The following is a 16,325-nucleotide window of genomic DNA, read 5'->3' on the forward strand; positions in this document are numbered from 1 at the left end:
GAAATTAAAAGACGCTTACTCCTTGGAAGGAAAGTTATGACCAACCTAGAGAGCATATTAAAAAGCAGAGACATTACTTTGTCAACAAAGGTCCGTCTAGTCAAGACTATGGTTTTTCCAGTGGTCATGTATAGATGTGAGAGTTGACTATAAAGAAAGCTGAGTGCCAAAGAATTGATGCTTTTGAACTGTGGTGTTGGAGAAGACTCTTGAGAGTCCCTTGGACTGCAAGGAGATCCAACCAGTCCATCCTAAAGGAGATCAGTCCTGGGTGTTCATTGGAAGGACTGAAACTCCAATACTTTGGCCACCTCATGCGAAGAGCTGACTCATTTGAAAAGACCCTAATGCTGGGAAAGATTGAGGGAATGAGGAGAAGGGGACGACAGAGGATGAGATGGTTGGATGGCATCACCGACTCAATGGACATGGGTTTGGGTAGACTCCGGGAGTTGGTGATGGACAGGGAGGCCTGGTATGCTGCAGTTCATTGAGCTACAGTCAGACACAACTGAGCATCTGAACTGAACTGATGGGCGATACCTTCTGTCAGGGTCGCACGTGGCTCTCATGGCCTGTAGCTCTAGAAGCACATAGTCTGGCCCCAAATGCAAGAAGTGGAGAAGGAGCAAATAAAGGGCAGGGAAACTCCACAATTGGGGGCCACACAGCAGTTATTGGTCCATGGTGCACATGAGGATCCAGATGTGGAGATGTCGCCCCTGGCAGAGGAATAAGAATTCTTTGGTTAGGGACTTCCCTGGTGGTCCGGTGGCTACGATGCCACCCTCCCAATGCAGGGGGCCCGGGTTCAATCCCTGCTTAGGGAACTAGATCCTGCATGCCACAACTAAGACCTGGCAGAGCCAAAGAAATACATTAAAAAAAATTCCTGGTGAGCAACTGAGTAAATGATGACATTTACCCAGATGAGGAAAACTGGGAAGAGTAAGATCGGGGTGGGGGTGTTCTGGGAAATCAGTTCTTTGGTTATGTCCAGCCTGAAACTTATGAGATGTCCGGGTGGCACACACCAGCAAGAAAGGAAGGGGGCCGTGTCCGCATGCCTCTGCTGCCCCTTTCCCTGCCCATCTGTCACTTTGTAACTCAGTTCCTCCCAGACATTCACTTAATCTACTAGTTTGTGGTCTTGTTTCCAGCCCCAGAAGGGTTGCTGGCACTATTCTGTTCCAGAACTTCAGTTCCAAGCTTGGAAAAATAAAGTCCTTTCTGAAGAAGTGAATTTACAAGGGAATTTGTAGGCTGGAGGATTTTGCCCTTGGCCATTCTCCTTGATCCTTGCCGGCTTCCAGGGGGCCTTCCTCTACCCTGAAAACAAGGATGAAGAAGCCCACAGGCAAGAAAAATAAGACCCAGACCCCAGAGGCAGAAGTGCATGTGCAGAAGGACACTGCCAAAGAAGAGAAGGCATCTGGGAAAGAACAGCCAAACCCACTTTGGCCCAAAAGCACAGGAAGGAAGCCCGCCTCAGTCCTGAGAATGAGAGGCACATGTTTGAGGCCTTAGATGCTTCGTTTAAAGATGACTTTGAAGGAGTTCCCATGTTCACTCCCTTCCAGAGGAAGAAGCCCTACGAATGCAGCGAATGTGGGCGCATCTTTAAGCACTAGACGGATCATGTTCGTCCCCAGAGAGTCCACATTGGAGAGAAGCCCTTCCAGCGTGCCCAGTGCAGGAAGACATTCAGGCACAGCCCTGACGTGACCAAGCACCAGAGGATTCACCCCAGAGAAAAGCCCTTTAGATGTAGTGAGTGCAGCAAAGCCTTTAACTGCAGTTCCAATCTCCTGAAACCGGAAGACCCACACTGGAGAGAAGCTATACGGATGTAAGGAGTGTGGAAAGACCTTTGCCTACAGCTCATGTCTCATTCGCCATCGGAAACATCACCCATGGAGGAAGCATTGAGTGTGGGGAGGCCACCCACCGGACTCGGAACTTTGTGCCCACAAGAACGTCCTGGCAGGCCTGCCTGGGGGTCCTCTTCCTCTGGAGTCTGAGCAGGCTGGTGGGGTCCTGCCTTCACCAGGAGACCCACCCGAACCAGGTCAGCAAACACCCAAGCCATACAGAGAATCTCCAGGTTGAGACATCATGATAACAAGCATGCAAACTGCTGTCCAGAGGGCAGGTTTGGGACCTGAGCACTGCGCAGCACTTCCCACTGCTGCCTCGCCTGTAGCACCCATGCTGGCCTCAGCCCTCCCACCAGCTCCTTTGAAGACTGGTCTGCAGACCCTTTGCCCACTGTGTCCCAAGTCCATCTCCGTGCAGCCTGGCAGGAGGCCTGTGTCCCTGGGCTGGACAGCAGTGCTTCTGCAGTGAGCACTGGGAACCCCACGGTCCCCCCACCTGGGCTGGCTGTGCCGGCAGTGATGTGCTTTGTCCTGTGCCTTCCCTCCTCTGCTGGAGCACCAGTCCTTGAACTTGGCCCCCGTCCCCAGGAACTGGACTCCCTGTGTGTCCTCCCGGCTCAACCACCATCCCAGCTGAGCAGTCTGGCTCACCACTCAGGACACTAAATGCTGCCACCATGGGCGCTTCCTGCCCTGGCCATGTCGGCCCCAGGATGTTGATGGCAGCTTGGATCCAGCTTTTGCCTGCATTGCCGCTTTTCAGACACAAGACAGAAGGCCAGCTCTCCGTTCAGGTGAGTTCCACTTCTCCAAGCCTGGCTCCCAGGTTCTGTCCCACATCCTGCACATCCATGTGCTTGCCTGCCCTTGGCTTCCCTCCAGGAGTGGCCTGGCTGGGCCTCCGCACTCTCCTGGCTGGGGGTGTGGCTTGCCCAAGAATTTCGGCACAGTGTAAGAGGGAGGAGGGACCAGAGGGATGAGGGGGCCTGTCATCCAGGAAGTAATACGGCTTTTTATCAGTAAAATGTTGACACCTACATTTTCAGCTGTTTGGACCCAGAAAACTAATAATGACCCTGGTCTTGGGTCCTCCTCCATCAGAAGACAGGAGAGAATGCTCCCAGTGCAAACATCTCTCCAGGTTAAGACTCTTGTTCTTTCTAAAAGCTACAGCATTACAGCAGCTCTGCCTGCACCAGGCACCTCCATTCCACAGCTCAGTGGGCCCTCCTCCTGTACCAGCAGCCCGGCCCCAGGTGTGACCAGGCATAACCTGGCACTGTGATCCCACTCACACAGTCCCAGAACTGGAGATGTGATGAGGCAGAATTGTTCAAACAGGTGCCGGGAGGCTGGCTTAGGGAAAACACACCTGGGATCCCAGTGGGGAAGATTGCTGTAAAGGATGCTGCTGGGACATTTGGCAAACCTTGGGTCTAGACTGTCCACCAGTGGGGGAGGGGAGACATCAACGTCCAAGCTCCCTGGTCTGATGGTCTGCAGCCATCTCAATGTCCTTGTCATGAAAGATGTCCGCTGTGGTCTTCAGGGCTACAGAACAAGGTCACAGTGTCTGCAGTTTGCTCTCAAAATGTGAGCAAAGAAGCAATAACAACAATACCCAGACACTGAGTGAGTGACAACGCAGGCTGGCAAACCTGTTAAGGGATGGATAATAACTGCTCTTGGCTTTGTAGCCATAAGATCTCCGTCACAACTCAGCTTAGCCATGACATGCAACAGCAGTCAGAGCATGGAAATAAACAAGCACAGCTCTGTGCCAATAAAGCTTTATTTTACCAAAGCAGGCGGTGGGCCGGATTTGGCTGATTCTAGATGAAAGGATATGTGACATGTTCTGGGGGTATCTGCATCCGCTTCAGTTTGGTTTGTTTTTTATTTATTATGGTTTATAATATCCCATGATGAGTATATTGTTATATATAAAATATTGTTGTATAACACGTATTAATACCATAGATAGAAATACATCACATGTACTGTAGAAAAATTATCACTCTCTGTGTTAGTATGTCTCCCATGTTATTACCAATGGGAAGCATTTTTTGTGGCTACCTAATGATCTGTTAAATAAAAAGCCGACTTAACCGTTTCCTAACATGTAGGCTGTTTCTAGTTTAGGTCACTATAAACAATGTGGTAAATATCTTTTCCACATTTAGGGCCAACGATGGGTTGCCAGAAATGGACTGATGGATGGAGATCATGCTGGCAAATACCTTCCTCCGGGTTGTGCCCCAGAAGTGCTCCAGCAGCTCACAGACAGCAGGTGAGTTTTAATCTCGCCAGTTTGTTAGAAGAGAATAAACACTCTAATCTAATGTCTTTGATTTCCAGAGAGGAGGCGGATGCAAAGAGCATGGTCTCTTGAGCCGGGGTTGCCAACGCACCCTTGTGCCTTGGAGATGTGGGGCCTTGGCTGGTCCTCACCTCCTTGTGCCTCCAGTCCCCAGAGGTGACATCGGGGCTCTGACGGTGCTCAGCCTGGTCACCGCCTGTGTGTGACCTCAGTGCCACACTGACCCTCAGTTTAGCCACTGTCAGCTCTGGTCACGTGTTAGTGTCCTTAGTGGGGGGACATTGGCCCACAGGCGTGAGAGGTGGCCGTGCAAGCAGACAGCCTTCAGTGCCTCTCCCAAGAAAACAAGAGAGCCACGAGAAAACAGTCACACAGCCCGTCTACAATCAGCCACCGGCTCTTCTGCCGCCTGGTGTTTGGTGCAAACTGATGGTCTCGTTTCTCATTTCTTCTGAGTTAACTATTAACAACACCACACCGCCTCCAAGCGCTGAACCCCACACCCTTCAGATATCAATCTGTTTTGATGGTTTTGTTGGCTATTGCTCTTCAAATGAAACTCAAATTCCAGAAAAAGAAAACCTGCTAAGTAGCCTGAGTCAAAGAAAAAACCATAATGAAAGTTATAAAATACTTAAACCTGAATGATAATGAAAATACAGCTTGCGAGAACCCATGCATCTGTGGTCAGTAAATCTACGACAAAGGAGGAAGACTATACAATGAAGAAAAGACAGTCTCTTCAGTAAGTGGTGCTGGGAAAACTGGACTGCCACATGGAAATCAGTGAAATTAGAACATTCTCTAACACCATACACAAAAATAAACTCAAAGTGGATAAAACACTTAAATGTAAGACCAGATAGTATAAACTCCTTAGAGGAAAACAGGCAGAACACTTTTTGACATAAACTTGCAACAATATCTTTTTGGATCCACCTCCTAGAGTAATAAAAATAAAAACAAAAATAAACGAATGGGACCTAATCAAACAAAAGTTCTTGCACAAGGAAAGGAAATCATGAAACAAAAAAAAAAAGCTACAGAATAGGAGAAAGTATTTGCAAATGATTCAACTGACAAGGAATCAATGTCCAAAATATACCGACAGCTCATCTAGCTCAGTATCAAAAAAACAACCCAATCAAAAAATGGCAGATCTAAATAGACATTTCTCCAAAGAAGACATACAGATGGCCCACAAATATATGAAAAGATGCTCAACATCACTAATTATTAGAGAAATGCAAATTAAAACTACAGTGAGGTATCACCTCACACTGGGTCAGAATGGCCATCATCAGAAAGTGCAAATAATAAATGCTGGAGAGGATGTGAAGAAGAGAGAATCCGCCTACATTGTTGGTGGGAATGGAAACTGGTGCAGCCATTGTGGAGGACAGTATGGAGGTTCCTTAAAAAATTAAAATTAGAGATACCATATGATCCAGCAATCCCACTCCTGGGCATATATCCGGAGGAAACCATAATTCACTGAGCAGAGGAGTGGATAAGAAGCTGTGGCCCATTCACACAACAAAATACTATCCATCCATGGAAAGAGCTGAGCACCACCACCCACTACGACGTGGGTGAGATCCAGAAGCATTATGCTTAGTGTAGGAGCCAGGCACAGAGGACAAACACTGTATGATTCCACTTATATGAGTTCCATTTCACTGTGTGTATTTATATAAATGAATTGCCCTGGAACGGGCAAATGCATAGGAACTGGAGTAGCAGTTACCAGGTTGGAGGAGGACGTGGAGGGTTTGACAGGTACAGTCTCTGTTAGGTAGTGGTGACACGTACTCAGCACTGGGAATATTTAATGCCACTGAATTATTTACAGTTGGTTAAAATAATAAACACTATATACTTTTTTACCACAACAAAAAAAGTCTGTTGAATTTGATATACCAATAACAAAATGCAACTTTCTAAAGCTGTCATCCATTTTAACAACAAAAAATGGCATTTTCTGGCAAGTTGAAGATGTGCTCACCTGCTGACCCAGAAACATCACTTGCTGACACGCCATAGAGGAACTCTGGAACATGGGCTAAAGAGACACCTACGGCAGTATTTACACGGAAGCGGGTAAACGTGCATCAGCGTCTGCGGGTCTCAGACACAGCACTGCGCAAAGACAGGAGAACACGCAGTATGATTTCAGTCATTAGCTTGTGCCAAGCCAAGAAAACAGCACGTCACCTGGACATGCACATGGGGAGAAACAAGAGTCGATCCCCAGCCGGCAGGGCTTGGCGTTTGGTGGCCTCTGCTTCCTGAAGTGGGTGAAAGCCGGGCAGGGTATGGTCCAGCCCCGTAATTTCATTATAGCACACACACCCTAAAAAACAGTCATTTGTTTCCTCGCAATCCTGTTGCCAACCAGGGTGGGGTACCCCGCGCTCCAGAGCAGCATGGTCCTGTGACACCTTCCAAAGCTGAAACAGCGGAAAGCAAAGAGGCAGTTACCTTGTTAGAACACATCTCATTCAGGGTGCACAAGACAAATTAAGATGATGCCCCCAGACATGGTTAGCAGCCCTGGCACCTACTGCCGAGCCTGGATCCAAAGAAGGAGCTTGGCGCGCCCACTCTTAGCTGCCTCGGGAGCAGCTGCTGTAGAACAAAGGCTGAGCAAGCTTTTTTTTTCACTTTTTGCCTTTATTTTATCAAAGCTAAAATCCTCTTTGGATTTGTTGCAAACCAGGTACTAAAAAGCCTCACTCCAGCCAGAACCCCAAGGTGTCCTCACACTCACACCCACACCCCAACCAGCAGCAGGTTTGGTCAGTTCGGTCCCCCACACGCCCTCCCCCAGCCTCCTCTGCACCTTGCCCATCTCTCCCTTCTCTCCTGCCTCCCCACTGCCCTGAACCGATCTTAAATGCACTCTTCACTCTCTGCTCACGACAGTTTGCTGGCTCCTGGTACAAGAAGAATGAAATCCAGGCTCCAGATTGACTTTAAGACCACTGTCCAGCTTGTTTTGGAGGCAGGGACCTGTCCTGTTCCACACTGTACCCCAGCTTGTGACTCAGGACCTGGTACCAGGTCAGGCAGAGGAGGGCAGGGGATAACCTTCCAGAATCCACAGGGCTGGGACTCACCTCAAGTCTGGGGCAGGAATCAGCTGCTCAGGCACCTTTTCTCCAGCTCCGAGTGTGCTTCAGCCTCTTTCTCTGTTCTCATCCCGGTCTCACCACCCACCAAGGAAGGCCCTCCCCACACACTTGGTCCTTCACGTGTCCCTGGTTATCCGGTTTCTCTGCTGCCGTGGCAGCCACCTGGGACCAGATGTCTCCTCCTCCCTGATGAGATCCTCAGGCCTGGGGCTGTGGCTCCTCTCTTGCTGTCTTCTGTCCTCTACCTGCCCAGACTCAGAGGTAGCCATGGGGAAGTAATTCTGCTGGACGTCCATCCCTGGTGGATGGGTTCATGGAATCCTCCTCCAGCTGTTGCTTTTCCCAACAAGAGAGAGTGAGTCCACTTCTCTTTCTGGTTGTAAGATCTGGGCTGAGAAAGAGACTTAGTGAACATCAGGAAATTCAGGAAGAATTCCATGAAAAGGTTGTGGGGAAATCTGTAACACTTCTCAGGACCTAAAGTTTGGGAACACACTTCAATGGCAGGGTAGTTTAGGGGGCATTTGAGACAGCCCAAAAAGAGAGGAGGACTGACTTCAGCAAGTTCCCTAGCAAATGATGGCCGTCCATGCTAGGGAAAGATTCCCCCGAGGATGCTTTGGGTGGAACTTTTCTTCTTGCGGACAGGAGCACTCCAGTGGCTATAAGAACTGTGCTTGTAGAGTATGTGTGAGCCATCCCTGCCAGGCGCGCGCTGCTCTGGAAGCATGTGCAACCGGGGACCGAGAGCTCAACAGACGAACCTGGGGCGACTGACCTCGACAGGCTGCGGGCTCCTGTGATCAAAGGCCACAGATCCTTGTGGGGCAGGTCCACTGGCCTCCAGCCGGCGCCGCACAGTTTAAGGAACTCCCCGCCCCGCGCGGCGCCCCGCCCACCGCCCCGCGAGGTCACCGAGGCAGTGGTCCTCCCAGCACCCAGAACGTCCCGGAAGTGCGCGCGGCCGGGCGGGGCGGGACGCGGGTGCACTTCCGGCCGGCGCCCGGGCGGCTACCTCCCGCTCGGAAGGTGAGTGGATACCGGGCAGTGGTGATGGAGGCTGCCGGGGAGCCCAGCCTCGCTCGCGCGTCGTCCCCGCGGGCCGGGTCCGGCCCCTGCAGCCGCCGCCGCCTTGGCCTCGACCGGGGCTGGGGGCGCGGGTGGGGGCTGCAGCGGGCACACTGTCCCCGAACAGTCGCGGGTGCCCGTTTACGGGGCGCCTTCCCACGCTCCCGGAACCCCAGGGACGGGAGCTGTGGCGACCCCCCTCTGCAGACGGGAAAGTGGCTCAGAGCTGCCTCTGGCCCGAGGTCGGTGGCTGAACGCAGCCCGGGCTGCCTGCTCTCTGCTGCCAGGCCCCCGGAGTTCGGGCCCTTTCCCGCGGGGCACAGGCTCCAAGCTGCGGAAGAGGGAGTAGACAGGGTTCGCGCCCGGGCCAGTGCCGTTTGTGTCCCCTCCGCCTTCAGCCTGTCACAGCAGCGTGGAGGTGGAGGGTTTGCGTCCATGTGTGACTGCCGCCTCCCCTCAGACAGCCAGGGTAGAGGTGGCGGTGCATTTGCCCCCCGGATATTAACTAAGTGATATAAGATGGGTCTTAGCGGGAGTGAGAACCTGCACCCAGGTTCAGGACTGCACCCCACCCTGTGGCAGTTTACCTAGCTGCCGGTGACCCTTGCCATCATTAGGGGCTGAGGTCTGGTGGGGGCTGACCCCGAGGACACCTGTGGTGGCTGCCTCCCCGCTCACTTGAAACAGGTAATGTCTGCACCATGGCCGGACGTTCGTTAACTTTGGACTTTCTCCTGCCCCTTTTTCACCCCCAAATAAGACCTACTTCATTAAAGTGTGAAAGAAAAACTCTCCCCTTGGTCGAAGCTGTTGTTGCAAACCAGATTAAAGGAGGGTGTTTTTGACCCAGAGGAGACTGAGAGCACCGAGGTGTGCTGGGGCCAGGTCTGCAGCCTCTGAGGGCTCTGTGGAGGGTTTTCCTCTCTGGAAGAGTTTCCTTGAGAGTTAACCTGGAATGTTCATGCTCCAGCAGGCAGGGTTCAGTTTTTGTCTTCCCCAGAGCCAGGGGCCCCTAGCTGTGACAGGAGGTTTTTCTGGAAGAACAGCCTGCTTCTCCCAGTGGGCAAGGCCTTGGGTTGGGAGAACATTCTGTTCTTGTAGGTGTGCTGATGCTGTGCACCTGGTAGAACGAACAGTTCCAACACTCTGGGCCCCACAGGTTGCTTCTTGGAATTCCTTACCCAGGGAGGGAGGCTCTGCCTGTGGCTGATTGCCACCCCCACCCCCGGCACACCCCTCTGACCCCCTCACCCTGCCATGGTTTTCATTTTCCCAGGTCCCCAGTGTGCACTCCTTCAGCGGGCCTTGGGGGAAGATGGCGGCCCTGGGGGACGGTCAGGAGCCCCCTCATGTCCTGTCCCCGGTCAGTTTCGAGTCACCCGGGACACCTGGAGCCCACCACCATGAAGCCCAACTTCACCTCCACCTCCACGGTCATCAACATGGTACTTGCCTCCCTGCACTATCACTGCGGGCAGGCAGCTTGCTGGGCACTGGGGCTCCTGCACCCTGGTACCTGAGTTGGGACTCGGGCAGTGGTGGCTGAGCTTTGGGCTGAGCTGTGTGAGCAGTAGCTCCCTAGGGGACAGGCCCCCGGACTGTGTTTCTTTAGGGAATCGGGGCTGCAAAAAAAGCAGCCCTGATGGCCAGGCCTGTGTGACAGAAGCAAGTCACCTTGTCTCTCTCCCAGCCTTTGCTCCCACGCCAGGAAAATAGTGTCTGGAGATCTGGGCAAGCTGGTTTGGGTGGGGAGCCCTGTGCAGGTGGAGCCACCAACCTTGCTGCAGCCCCCAGCAGGATCTGGGGGTGTCCAGGTGTGGGAATAGCCAATAGCTGATTGGGGAGGACGTCGCAGCCCTGTGGCGTGTGGTGCCCCTGGGCCCTGCTGACACTCAGTCATCAGAGTCCGGGGCTTCCTTCCATGCCCCACATTCCACAGGAGGCTTGGCCTCACTCCTCTCACAGTGGGGGACACAGATGCTGGTGACAGCTGGATGGGAGCCCAGATGTGTCCCATCGCTCTCAGAGCAGGTGTGAGCCTGTGCCACTGCCTCAAGAGCTGGCACTGTGCCCAGGGCCCACTCTGGGCCCAGGGTTCTCACTCTTGGCAGGTCCTGGCGTTATAGCAAGTGGTGTTATGGCAGCTGAGATGGGCTGAGCAGCAGCTATGCTGGGTGCCAGCTGTGTGCTGAGGGCTCTGTGTGGGGACAGAGGAAGCCGGGGGTGGGCACCAAACACGCGAGGACAGTGAGGCCCACAGAGGTCGCAGGGGCGGCCTGAGCTCGCACACAGCCAGAGATAACGGGTCAGTCGAGGACGAGTAGGAGCTGCTAGCGTGCCCTGTGACGGGCCAGGCTGGGGCGTGTGCAGTGGGTGTGGAGCTGGGCGCTGCCCTCAAGGAGCTCAGACCCGCCCCCTGGGCACACACAGGTTTCAGGGCCCCCACGCTGCCCCTGGGGGCCTGCACTTCACCTCCAGCTCCTCATGTCACCCTCACACCAGCCTGGTGAGTAGGACCTCCTGTCGCCACATCTCTGATGGGGACCTGGAAGCCCAGACCTGAGCCAGTGGAGCCCAGCAGAATCCAGACCCCACAGCCTGACTGAAGCGCTTGCCCTCAACTCCCCTGCGGGCCCAGTACACCACAGCTCCTCCCCAGGGAGGCAGACCAGCAGGACACAGGACTTGGGAGGGGCTGTCCTGAGGATATGAAGGCTGGTCCCCAAGCCCCTGCAGAGCAGGGCTGCCCCTGACCTGATCTCACCCAGCCACGGACAGCACGGGCCCAGAGGCTGGTCTTGGGCGCTCTGAGCCATGTCCAGGTGCCCTGAGATGCCTGAGGGTTGCCCGATTGGAAGGAGTGGGGCTTCACCCCTCCCAACTGCGTCCAGGCTGTTTTTCAGGGCAGAGAGAACCTCTCAGACTCTCGAGCCTTTCCTCTACTGCTAAGGCTTTGCTCTTCAGGGGTCCACAGGGGCCTCTGCAGGAAAGACCCCAGCATCTCAGGAACCTGCCCAGGGCCCTCCAGCCAGCGAGGCCAGGACTTCTGGGGCCCCAGCCTCCCGACTCCTGTGTCCAAGTCGGTGCGATAGGCCAGAAAGAGCGTTCGGGAGATCCACCCTGGCAGGCCTGGGGTCCCTCAGACACAGCCAGGCCTGAGCCCAGCGACCCCGCCCACCTCAAGGACCATTTCTGAACCTGCGGCTGAGCAGAGTGCTGGACGCCAGGCCAGAGGGTGTCCTTAGAAGGGGAGCCCTGGTCAGCTTGAGCGGGACAGGGAGCAGCATGGGCTGAGGGGACAGGGCCTGGTCCCTGGCAGGGGTGCTGGGTTGGGGGGTGCAGGTGCGGGGCAGGGCTCAGCCCCTCTTCGCTCGTAGCTCCCAAAGACTACAGCGGAGCCGCACTGCACTGGGCTGGGTGGTGGGCCTGGCGTAGCCCCTCAGGGACTAGTGCCCTGCAGATGGAGGGCTGGACCCCTGGGGCTCGCAGGCTGGAGGAGGGAGGGGCCCCCGGCAAGGAGGCAGTCTTCCCAGAGGTGCCCCTGGCCTGGCGCCTGAAGCTGAATTCCAGGTACCCAGTGGCCAACCCCACCCCCCTGCTCCTCTCCTGCAAGTGTGTCCAGGCCTAACAACACACTTTCTGGGCTGTTCTACGCGGAAAACTTTGAACCAGAAAACCACCCACTGCCTTCCTTCTGGAGCACCGGCCACAGCAGCACGCTGTCCACTTGAGCCTCAGGCCTGGGGCCCACGGCCAGGGTCAAGCAGGCCTGTCCCTGTTGCTAGTTGAGGGTGGCCTGCCTTCAGGCCAAGCTGTAAGCCTTCTGTCACAGCTACCCTGGAGGTGCCCAGCATAGGGGGACACAGTGCCGAGCTCTGTGAGAGGCCGTGTCAGGATGCGGCCGTATGAGCAGGCTGTCCACCTAGCAGGCCACTCCTGGCCAGCCCCAGACTTCGGGTGGTTGAGTGGCAGGGTGAGGGCAGCAGCCCAGAGCAGCTGGCGCTCCGCCTCCTCCACTGCAGGGCAGCCACGTGGTGTCTCGGGGCCCCTCACACACCTGTCTCCTGAACACTCCAACCCTTTGTGGCTCTCAGGAGCCTCCAGAGGAGGGGGAAATGAGCCCCAGCCCCCTGTGACCCCCAGGCTTCCCCAGCAGCAGCCCTGAGGTGCCCTCCCAGCCCCCACAGGAGCAGGAGCTGTCAGACCTGGACTTCCAGGAGGTGGCAGAGGTCCAGATCTGCAGAGACACCTGCTGGTCAGGTGAGTGAGCAGGCTGCACCAGGGCCCTGCCTGCATCACAGTTACCTGCGGCTGCTGCCCACTGGGCTCCGGGCTATGCCCACCACACAGCCAGGCCCCCAGGCCCTTCTTGTCCCTGGCTCAGAGCGCGCTTCCGTCCCCCACAGCCCGTCCCCACTGATGCCCATCCTGTTACCTCCACTGTCACGGCTGAGTGCTGCCCAGGCCCCCATAGCCCTGGCCTGTCCAGCTAGTGTCTGCCCCAGCACCACTGGCGCCCAAGGCCAGCACTTTGGGAGTCGTCCTGGCCCCCCTTCCCCCAGCATACTTCCCCCCGCCTCCTCTAGCCCCCTGAATCAAGTTCTGGCCCCATCCCCTTCTCTCCAAAGCCTGGAACTGGATTCATCTGTCCAGGCGCTTAGCCCCTCATTTCTCTGCTGCCCCACCCTACCCCGCCTCTCCCCCAGAGAAGCCCTTGTGGTGTCCCCTGGGGCTCCCTGAAGCAGCTCAGGGGCCACAGGGGCCTGGAGAGGTGCCTCCTCGGAGAGGACGCGGCAGGCGCTGACTTCCCAGGCCAGCAGCCTGGGGAGTAGGGGCTTTTTTGTTTGGCTCCAAGTCTGAACCTCCTGTCCGCCCCGCCCTCCAGCAACCCACGCATGACCCGTCCGCTCCCACCCTGGCGCAGGCACCTGGGGTGGGACGGGGTCCTGTGAGGGGTGGCCTCTGAGAGCCCTCCACCTCTCCCGCTTCTTGTTTCAGGTTCTGAGTCGGAGCCGGAGCAGGCCCCGTCGTCTCCCCGCCAGCACAATCCTGAAGACGAGGTGCACCAGGCCGAGGGCGTGCTAAGGACCCTGCTGAGGAGCCTTCCCCACAGACCCAGTGGTGGGGACCACTTTGGGCAGGAGCCCAGCCTGGAGCAGCCAGCAGGCCAGCCACCGAGGGCCGGGCCCCGTTCCCAGAAGAGAGGCACCTGGATCGGGTCGCAGGGGGCCTCCGAGACAGAGAGCAGCCCGGGGCGCACAGCCGAGCTGGCGGGTGGCTTGAGCCGGGGCTCAGGCCTCGGGACCCAGCAGGGTGGCCCGCGGGGCGGGAAGCCACACAGGTGCGAGGCCTGCGGCAAGAGCTTCAAGTACAACTCGCTCCTGATGAAGCACCAGCGCATCCACACGGGCGAGAAGCCCTACGCCTGCCACGAGTGCGGCAAGCGCTTCCGTGGCTGGTCGGGCTTCATCCAACACCACCGCATCCACACCGGCGAAAAGCCCTACGAGTGCGGCCAATGTGGCCGCGCCTTCAGCCACAGCTCGCACTTCACGCAGCACCTGCGCATCCACAATGGGGAGAAGCCATATGAGTGCGGCGAATGCAGCCAGGCCTTCAGCCAGAGCTCCAACCTGGTGCGGCACCAGCGGCTGCACACGGGCGAGAAGCCGTACGCCTGCAGCCAGTGCGGCAAGGCCTTCATCTGGAGCTCGGTGCTCATCGAGCACCAGCGCATCCACACGGGTGAGAAGCCCTACGAGTGCCCCGACTGTGGCAAGGCCTTCCGCGGCCGCTCGCACTTCTTCCGGCACCTGCGGACCCACACCGGTGAGAAGCCCTTCGCCTGCGGCACCTGCGGCAAGGCCTTTGGCCAGAGTTCCCAGCTCATCCAGCACCAGAGGGTCCACTACCGGGAGTAGCGAGCACTGGGAACACGCGGCAGCAGCCTGGGGTCGAGGCGGCATTCCCGCGAACGGCTCTTGCCTGCACACCCTCCTGGTTGGCACAGCTGGCATCACATGCCCTGTCCCAAATAAATTCTTTGTACTTGATGGAAACGAGAGGAGGCCCGGGAGCTGACTTCATCACCTTCTTGGGCTCTGTGCAGGGCGTGGTGCAGATTGCATGTGTATATGGGTTGGTAAATAACAGCAATGGACCTAAACCTGGAGACTTCAGTTGGATACCGGGGTTTTTATTTTTACACGAATAGAAGCAGTGTACCATGATGGCTAGGAAAATCAACTGGAATTTAAAGCCCAACTCTACACTTAATTGTAAGGTTAGACAAGTTAATCTCTCCAAATTTATTTTCTAATTAGGAAAAAAAGATATATTAGTCGGGGCTCTCCAGAGAAGCAGAGGCAATTGGAGAGACAGGTAGGTTAGGAATCCGCTGAGGTTACGGAGGCTGAGACGCCCCAAGACCTGCGGAGGGCTGCTGGAGACCCAGGAGTATCAATGGTGTAGCTCCAGTCTGCAAGCCAGCAGGCCCGGGACCCAGGAAAATGCAGTGTTTCAGTCCAAAGGCAGAATGAGACTGACACCCCAGGTCAACAGTCAGGCAGGAGAAGTTCACTGTTACTTGGCCTTTTTGTCCTATTCAGCCTTTCAGCTGATCGGCTGCGACCCACGCACATGAGGGTGAGGAGCCCAAGCACTTAGTCTGCTGACTCAGATGACCATCTCGCCCAGAATAATGTTTGACCATATATCTGGACACCCTGTGGCTCAGTCCAATTGACACATAAAATTAACCATCATTAGCAAGGATAAGACGGTACTTGACGTAGAGTTGGCCTCATTCCTCCTGCTATGGGTGTTCTCTCTCTCTGGGATGCAGAACAGAGCTCAAAGGAGCCCCAGACCCATTCGCTTCTATTTTACCCACTAGAGGGTAAGGGAAACATCCCAGAGAAGGGTTCTGCTGGGGTCTTAGGCCACTTGCTGTCCATCCCTGGGAGATGGGCTCAGAGATTGCCATTCAGCCTGATTCAAAGTCACACTCGTGGCTGGTGGCAGGATGCTGGGATGAGCAGACAGAACCACAAGTTCCTCTGCCCACATTTTCAGTATCGTTATTGTCCACGTGCTTGTCTTTGTCAGTTGCAAAGCATCAGTCCATATGGGGCTACATCAGTATCTCATAAGTCTGAACTGGATGAGGGGTTAGGCTGGACGCAGACTCCGGAGAAAAGAGCATCTCCAAGGCTGGGGTTGGTGCTTGCTGAAAAACAGATTCCCAGACCACACATCAGGGAAGACAGATTCAGTAGATCCAGGGTGGGGCCAGGGAATCTGGATTTAGCTCCAGCACCCCCAGTGATGTTGACAGTGTGCCAGGCTTGGGGGCCTATGGGCTCACCCAGCCCCTCGAAGCAGGTGTTTCTGCATGAGCGATGGTCCCAACTCTACTCAGACCCCAACTGGAAGGGGGCCTGGCACTTCGGGACTGCCTGGCTGAGGCCAGGGTCTGCCCTCCAGCACCAGCCCTCCCAGTCCTGCCCTCTGGACCTGTCATAGCCTGGCTGTATTCAGTGGAGGAAGAGCCCTCAGGGTTTGAAGGCGGTGGTCACGCTAGGGGCCATCTCCTCGCCCCTGCGATTCTTTCCTAAGTGCTGGGTTCCTTCAACTGGTCGCAGGGATCGTGGACTTGCCTCAGCAGCGGACAGTAACGTTCTCACCTCAGACCAAGCCAGCATGAGCCATTCCTCCCCTGGGCCGCCCCAACAACCCAATACTCGCCTCCGCCTCCCACCCACTCCACCAGAGTCTTCTGGAATCACGAGTTGGGTGGTATCCCTTGCTTGCTTTCCAGAGTCTCTCCTTACGCGCCCGGCCTCCTTGCCCTTTCCCTCCCAGGCTGTCTCTGCCTCACCGCCCGCTTCTCCGAGGTCCCACAGGCAGTTGCTACCCAGCACCTCG

The 16,325-nt window shown here is 55.7% G+C and overlaps 2 protein-coding genes across 3 annotated transcripts; both read left to right on the top strand.

Annotated features, from left to right (window-relative positions):
• Nucleotides 460-5,236, top strand: ZFP41 (ZFP41 zinc finger protein). Its single transcript, XM_013969062.2, is given in 5 exon segments — nt 460-1,447; nt 1,450-1,813; nt 1,815-2,671; nt 4,061-4,167; nt 4,236-5,236. Coding segments are annotated over 3 exon segments (585 nt in total). The 5' UTR covers nt 460-1,341; the 3' UTR covers nt 1,930-2,671; nt 4,061-4,167; nt 4,236-5,236.
• On the top strand, nt 2,590-14,461 carry GLI4 (GLI family zinc finger 4). 2 transcript variants are annotated; one of them, XM_018058667.1, is made up of 6 exons: nt 2,590-2,671; nt 4,061-4,167; nt 8,118-8,360; nt 9,676-9,844; nt 12,543-12,659; nt 13,398-14,461. In XM_018058667.1, the coding sequence occupies exons 2-6, from the start codon at nt 4,069-4,071 to the stop codon at nt 14,318-14,320; spliced, it is 1,551 nt and encodes a 516-aa protein (XP_017914156.1). In that variant the 5' UTR covers nt 2,590-2,671; nt 4,061-4,068; the 3' UTR covers nt 14,321-14,461. The 2 variants fall into 2 exon arrangements, with proteins under 2 accessions (XP_017914156.1, XP_013824512.2); XM_013969058.2 differs by lacking the exon at nt 8,118-8,360.

Source organism: Capra hircus, chromosome 14, assembly GCF_001704415.2.
Source record: "Capra hircus breed San Clemente chromosome 14, ASM170441v1, whole genome shotgun sequence".
Lineage (NCBI taxonomy): Eukaryota > Metazoa > Chordata > Mammalia > Artiodactyla > Bovidae > Capra > Capra hircus.